The 8,023-nt window shown below is 45.0% G+C and overlaps 1 protein-coding gene across 1 annotated transcript; it reads left to right on the top strand.

Moving 5' to 3' along the window:
- The first annotated feature begins 385 nt into the window (after window positions 1-385).
- Window positions 386-3,552, top strand: LOC121551569 (transcription factor Sox-8-like). The gene is made up of 3 exons (XM_041864304.2): window positions 386-992; window positions 1,300-1,547; window positions 1,771-3,552. Exons 1-3 carry the CDS (start codon window positions 574-576, stop codon window positions 2,523-2,525), a joined length of 1,422 nt encoding a protein of 473 aa, XP_041720238.2. The 5' UTR covers window positions 386-573; the 3' UTR covers window positions 2,526-3,552.
- Window positions 3,553-8,023: the final 4,471 nt, after the last annotated feature.

Genomic DNA, 8,023 nt, shown 5'->3' with positions numbered 1-8,023 from the left:
ATGTCTGGCTGATATAATCAATTTAACATAGAAAAACGAATCATTAGAAACGATATAACACATAGGCCCCGTGTAGCTCAGTTGGTAAAGCATGTCGCTTGCAATGCCAGGGTTGTGGGTTCGATTCCCACGGGGGGCCAGTATGAGAAGAAGAAGAAAAAAATGATGCACTCACTAACGGTAAAGTCGCTCTGGATAAGAGCATCTGCTAAATGACTAAAATGTAAAAATATGATCAAATCACTGGCTCATATTTCCTAAAAATGGGAGGAACCAGTGGAGCTATGTCCAAACCAATAGGAAATGAGGCGTGGCGTGAGAGGACGCAACCCAATTCCATCAACATTCTCTTGGCAGAACAAAATGTGTCAGTATAAAACTGAGACTACAGAGTGTAGACATCATATCCAACGACAAAAAACGTACAACAGTGTGAGAGAAAAAAAAAAACATCACAAAGAGCGTTTAGGATTTTACATTTTTATTTTTGGTCACTCAAGGCTCCGTGCGTAAAATGTACATTTGGCGCAATCTACAGGGAACTAGATAGACCAAATCAATTTTGCACTGAACATGACCGAGGAAAATAGTAAGTCATTCAAGAACCATCCATGCAGTCCAACGGGAACTGCCAGCTCGATGTCGCAGGACGATTCGGATTCGGACGTCCCGTCCTCTCCAACCGGCTCCGATGGACAGGCGCCGGGGCACTCACCCGGCGACGGGATTACCCCAAAACTGGACACCGGCGAGGAAGATAACCGGTTTCCCGCTTGCATTCGAGACGCGGTGTCTCAGGTGCTGAACGGATATGACTGGTCGCTCGTACCGATGCCTACACGAGGAGACCGGACTCTGAAAAACAAACCCCATGTGAAGCGGCCAATGAACGCGTTCATGGTGTGGGCGCAGGCTGCGCGCAGGAAACTAGCGGACCAGTACCCGCATCTCCACAACGCCGAGCTCAGCAAGACCTTGGGGAAGCTTTGGCGGTCAGTAGAGATAACGGAATGTACATATGTAATGGGGGATATAATACATATTTGCGTGCGTAATGTGCCTGCATAGAACATGGCACAAAAATCTGCAGTGAAGTTACAAAATACGTTATTTTATTACTTTATCTAGTATTGTTTCCTAAAACGTACTGCACAACATTGCCTTTTCATCATGATTAACCTAATTCTACATGGCGTTTTGTTTAGAATAATGATAATGATATTTACTATGACATCCAGCATTGTGCATCTTATAGTAGTCCACATGTTCAATTCAACCCAAAATGTCATACATTTCCAGCCTGCTCTCTGAAAGCGAGAAGAGGCCATTTGTGGAGGAGGCAGAAAGACTGAGGGTCCAACACAAGAAAGACTACCCTGACTACAAGTACCAACCACGGAGAAGGAAGAGCACCAAGCCAGGTCAGAGTGACTCCGACTCCGGGGCTGAGCTGGCCCACCTCCACCCGGGCCAGATGTACAAGGCTGAACCTGGTCTGGCCAGACTGGCCTCCATGGGGGATGGGCATCATCATCCAGAGCAGACAAGTCAGTGTTTTTCCCATTTTGATTCCCGATCAATCGATATTCAATAATAATATGTACTCTGAGTTAGTCCAAAGTTTGGAAGTGACCTGGGCATGGTATTTTTCTGGTCCTCACTGTAGAGGACCTTGTCCCTCCTTCTTTTAGTTGCTGAGGTGTGCAGGTTTCCCCTTTTTGTTTCCATATGGTAACTAATGTTTATGCATCTGTTGTGTCTTTTCTAAAGGCCACCCACAAGGACCCCCCACACCCCCCACCACCCCCAAGACAGAGCTGCACCTGGGGGTGAAACACGAGGGCCGGCGCCCCATGGACGGTGGTCGGCAGAACATCGACTTCAGCAACGTGGATATCTCAGAGTTGAGCACTGATGTCATCAGCAACATGGAGGCCTTCGACGTCCACGAGTTTGACCAGTACCTGCCACTCAACGGGCATGGCTCTGCCGATGCGCCTCCCAACCATGGGCACGGGGGGCAAGGACCCAACCCCCCCTCTGGGTCCCTAAGCTCCTCCTACGGCCACTCCCACAGCAATGCCTCACCGTGGGGTCCCAAAGGGCCGGGAGCGGGGACGGCACCCCCTTCTACCTCCTCGTCCTCAAGTAACAGCGATGGTATTCACCACAGAACGCAGATCAAAACAGAGCAGCTGAGTCCCAGGCACTACAGCAGCCAGAACTCCCACAGCTCCCTGCCACCCCACCCCGACTACACCTCCCTCAGCTCCGGGAGTTGCCCCTCCTCAGCCTCCTCCTCCTTGCCCAGCCCCCAGTGTGACTATGCAGAGCTCCAGAGCCCCAGCTACTACAGTGCCTACTCCAGCTACCCCGCAGGTCTCTATCAGTACCCCTACTTCCACACCTCTCGCCGCCCCTATGGCAGCCCGCTAATCAACAGCGTAGCCCTCCCTCCGCTACACAGCCACAGCCCCACCACTAACTGGGAGCAGCCGGTCTATTCCACACTCACCAGGCCTTAGACTCAGCACTGACTGCCTATGGTGCCTGTCTGACATGGCTTTCACAAAGTCTGTGGGCTTCTTCTGTTTGTGCTGTGTTAGTGAGGACATGACACAAGGCTCAAGATTGGACATTATCCAAGACCAAGTGCCTGCTGGTTTTGTCACGATGGACAGAGAGTCTTTACCCACAAGCATGCGTGAATCCTCCGTGAGGAAAATGGGGACCGCACTTCTGTTTTGACCACATCACAAATTAACCCAATTCTATATTTTATTTTCTTGTTCAACTCTTTATCTCAGATTGAATAATTATTATAAATAAAATATTATGTTTGTATTTATGTTTTATAATAACATGTTTTATTTTGGAATGACCATTCCAGTTAACAGATTTATCAAACTAATAGTAATTCCATTTCTTATTCACATCACTCCAGTGCAGTTCCATTCCTTGTCTGAAAAGAAGTAGTGGACTTTCACTCAAGGCAACAGGTGTTCAATTCTGTTTCCTACGAATGGAGTTAACTAGATTTCAGGGTTGAAGGAAATAAGGTAAACGATCTACCATACGTTGTGATTGACTGGACAGCTGGTCTGAGGACAGAAACGGCCATCCTCACCCTGTAGCATGGACCGCTAAGCCCTGTGCATCTGCTGCACTTGTCAACATTTGAAGAAGACATGTCCATTCCAGCACAGCAGTTCTGTATGGATGAAGGTTTGTCTTTCTGAAACTCAAAAAACATGGCGAGGCTGCCCAATGGACATTCCAGGTTTTGCTTATTTGACATTTATACTTGATATGTCGACTGGAGTATTTGTATGCTGGCCCTATGATAACCAGCGACTTGTAACTGGCGCTTGTAAATGCTTGATAAGCTTAGTGTGTGGGATGCTGTATTACGTTTGCCTTTATGATGAAATAACTGAATTGCAGAGTAAGAACTCATGCCGAGCCGTTAAATAAGTTTGCCCACACACCTTTTTCTGGCAATTCTGAATATTTTTGCAAATGACAGATAAATAAACGTAACATTTTTGAGTAGTTGGACACAGTTTCTTGAAGACAGGATGGATGCTTGCCATGCAGTTACAGAGAGTGGGTAGTGTGAGTGTGAGTTGGTGTGTGTGTGTGTGTGTGTGTGTGTGTGTGTGTGTGTGTGTGTGTGTGTGTGTGTGCATGAGCGAGTGCGTGCGTGTGACACAGACAGAAAGCAATGCATTTTAATGAGCCATTACTTTGTTAAAGGATCCTATTTCTCCCTTCTGGGGAAAGAACATGACATTAATTTGACCAATAAACAACAACTGCATCATTACCAAAGGCAGCCAACAAGCAACAGGGTATGGGAAGACTTAACCACAGGGAAGACTAAACCACAGGAAAGACTAAACCACAGGAAAGACTTAACCACAGGGAAGATTTAACCACAGGAATGACCTAACCACAGGAATGACTTAACCACAGGGAAGACTTAACCACAGGGAAGACTTAACCACAGGGAAGACTTAACCACAGGGAAGACTTAACCACAGGGAAGACTTAACCACAGGGAAGACTTAACCACAGGGAAGACTTAACCACAGGGAAGACTTAACCACAGGGAAGACTTAACCACAGGGAAGACTTAACCACAGGGAAGACTTAACCACAGGGAAGACTTAACCACAGGGAAGACTTAACCACAGGGAAGACTTAACCACAGGGAAGACTTAACCACAGGGAAGACTTAACCACAGGGAAGACTTAACCACAGGGAAGACTTAACCACAGGGAAGACTTAACCACAGGGAAGACTAAACCACAGGAAAGATTAAACCACAGGATAGATTTAACCACAGGGAAGACTTAACCACAGGAATGACTTAACCACAGGAATGACTTAACCACAGGGAAGACTTAACCACAGGGAAGACTTAACCACAGGGAAGACTTAACCACAGGGAAGATGATCAGAACAGATGGGATGTGGATGGCTTATTAGCAGAATACTCTTTAGTAAGAACTCATTTTCATTTATAGCAACCAGTATGCTCCCGATTGTTTGCCAAGACGTTTCCGTAGAAACTCAACTAGAAGAGGATAAGAGAATGGAGACAGATTGTTAAGAGTTATTGACAAAAATAATCAGGCATCATTGCATAATAACAGAAGTTTGATTATACAAATGATGCATGAATTACCACCATCAATTGCCTCACTGGAATGGAGAGATCATCCAATGATTATGGACACTGTACACAAACCAACATAACTATTACACAAACCAAAGCCAGGATATTTAGACAGATATACTGTACCTGGCTCATGGGTTGCTATATCTACTCTCAGGCTATACTAAATGCCCTACGTTTCTGCCCTTGAGTTTCACTACAAATATGATGGTTAGTGATTTGGGGTTCCACCCACTTTTAATTACTTCCTGAATGGTAAAAAGCCCTGGTGAGTCTCACTGAGTTAGTGCCTACTGGAGTTTGCCTGGCCCGCTGGGTCGCCAACGACAACAGGCTGCCAGACAGAACCAACATTGACTTACCCATGATGCCACAGGGTTCTGTAGCCAGGGTGGAGGGGCGGAGGAATGGAAGGACACATCAGGAGACCTTACTGACACTGTGGTTAGCCACACACTACTACTGTAATAATGTATGCACACATGACTGTAAGTCGCTTTGGATAAAAGCATCTGCTAAATGGCATATTATATATATTATTACTGTATAGGTGGGAAGGCAGTTCCAACTAATTTGGATGGGTAAAAACACACATTCTACTAAGACTTTGCATGGAAAAATCAATCAATTTTGGGTTCAGTTCCATCACCTACAAAATCATAATTTCGTCACTGCACACCCACCCACACTTACAGTATACACCTGTCAGACAGCAGCGTAATTTCCTTGCAAGTATCTCAAGTTAAGTTCTGTTTAATTAGTCTTCTTAATTATTTTGAAACATGTTTATAAGGTTTCTCACATCTTTCTCATTTTCCATTACAGCTATTAGAAGTTAAAGCAGATAAAAGTGTCTCATCCCATTTGAAGCAGTGAAAGGGATCCCTTGTGTGTGTCTATCCAGGGACTGTTCATTAGATCAGTGCTACAGCTTCTCCATAGCCCTCCTTTAGACTTTAACAACATGAAATGCCATCTGACTAACTTGAAACAGACTGGGGCAGCAGTGTAATAAACTTATAACAGTCAATTAGACCTAACACCTCTACTGACACAAGTCTACGTGATAATCTCGGTCTCAACATAATAGGATGCTACTGGCAAGTTGTTCCTGTGCACTGCAACAATGACAAAAGGATTAATAACAGTTTTTCAAATGGCAGGCCCATTTATATTGTTCAATCTAAGTAATGGCTTCTATTTTCCACAAATACATAAATACTGTAGAAAGTCTAAGGAGGTTCCAAGCCATTGATGTTCCCACAGATACTGTACATCGCTCATTTCAACGAACACTAGTGCCCTCTGACCCTTTGCCTTGGAGTGGTCTGGAGTGGTCTGTGAGGGTTCACAATGCCAGAAACAGAGCGCCTGTGAAACCTCACTGTGGTGACCGAGGTCAACCATGGCACGTTGACTTGGCGCCAGTCCTTGAAAAAGCATCTAGTCCCATCTCACAGACAGAGGGATGGCCCGTCTCTATGCCTGACCAAAAATCATACCCTATATCCACTTTATATGTTCAGTACATGTACATTCGCAGCAGACCATTTCATATGAATAAAATCTAAATGCCATTGTTTATATAAGAACAGATACTGTATTGCCAATAGATAAAGACAATGTTAATTTACTCAGTCTTGAAAATTGAGCGAGGGAGGGAGAAAAAAAGTTAAAGAGAGGGAAAGAGAGAGTGAAGGCAGCATGTGGGAGCGTGTCCCAGCTGTTACTATGACGATTGGGCTGCAGCTCCATGAGCCTGACCCCCTGAAGCTCTTAATCCTGACCCCCCAACACACACACACACACACACACACACACACACACACACACACACACACACACACACACACACACACACACACACACACACCATTCTAAGGGGTATCCCTTGAGGATTTCCCGCCATGTGGATCCTACATGTCAATGTGTTACGAAGTACTGGAAGTTCACAGGAAAGGCACATAGTTCACAAAACAGGCACCTACTGTATGTATGGAGACATGCAGTGATGGAAGCATTTCCTCAAAGTTATCCAAACAAATAAACAGACATAATCATATGGCCACACGGACTGGCAGGAATCAACGCTCTATCACTTGCACACATCTACATTTTGTCATTTAGTAGACACTCTTACAGTAGTGTATACATTTTCATACTGGTCCCCCGTGGGAATCAAACCTACAACTCTAGCATTGCAAGCGCCATGCTCTACCAACTGAGCTACATGGGACATCTAACCATAACTATGTTACTGTAACTGTATATTACACTATCTTACTGTTATAACCTCTCAATTACACTTTTTGTAACAGCCAACCCCTTGAGTACCAGGTCTTTGTGCATATGTGTAAGCTGCACAGCAGTTACCATGCTCCTTGAGCGGAAGTTTGTGCATACAGTCAGCACACTCCAGCCCATGTCTATAATAATATTGGTCCTCCACACTTCACAACTGCTCAGCCACACTTCCCACGCCCCTCTGAGTGTCCATCCAGCCCCCAGCTTAACACTAGAACTCTCCCTGGGTGGAACTCTCTCTGGTTGGAACTCTCTCTGGTTGGAACTCTCCCTGGGTGGAACTCCAACAGCTGTCTGAGCTCTCCAACTGCCGCCTCTAGGAACAGCTGTGTGTCTGTCCATGTCCACTCATCCGTCAGCACAGAGAAGCACACAGCTCTGGAGGATGCCCACTACATATCCATTCTGCACACATGCATACTGCAAGAACACACACACACACACATGCACGCACAAACAAACACAGGCACACACGCACACACATTTTGTGAAAGAAGAGGTTTTGAACTACTAGAGCAGTGGTTCCCAAACCCTGAAATTGAAATGGGGTCCCCTGAGAAAAACAACAACAAAAACAACAATTTAAGAACGTTTTCTCTCTTCAAATGGGTATAGAATACAATCTTTTAGTGTGAACTAATGACTTTTTACACTATTAGAATGCACTTCCATGCCATTGTTATGTGTTGGGACAGCCTGCAGGACCTATAATGTAGTGAATATCAACAAACAGCGTTAAAGATGCACTCCAGGATCTTAAGCACAACAAATTCGTAACATATCACATGAAATGGATGACGTTGTACACAATTTGATGACGCAGTACACAAAAAACAGGGACCCGTTTTGGCTCGTGAACACCACTTTCAAAACTACTGGCTGAAATTATAAAACAGTTTGAGAGTGCATCTTTAAGTGGGGTCCCCTGTATTTTCTAGTATCAATTTGTGTAGAAAGAAAGTTTGGGAACCCATGTGCTAGAGAGAATGAAGTGATAGAGAAAACATAACCTTCAAAAGAGAGAGAGGGAGCCCATC

Source organism: Coregonus clupeaformis, unplaced genomic scaffold, assembly GCF_020615455.1.
Source record: "Coregonus clupeaformis isolate EN_2021a unplaced genomic scaffold, ASM2061545v1 scaf0086, whole genome shotgun sequence".
Taxonomy (NCBI): domain Eukaryota; kingdom Metazoa; phylum Chordata; class Actinopteri; order Salmoniformes; family Salmonidae; genus Coregonus; species Coregonus clupeaformis.
This window is presented reverse-complemented; position numbering and strand designations above follow the sequence as displayed.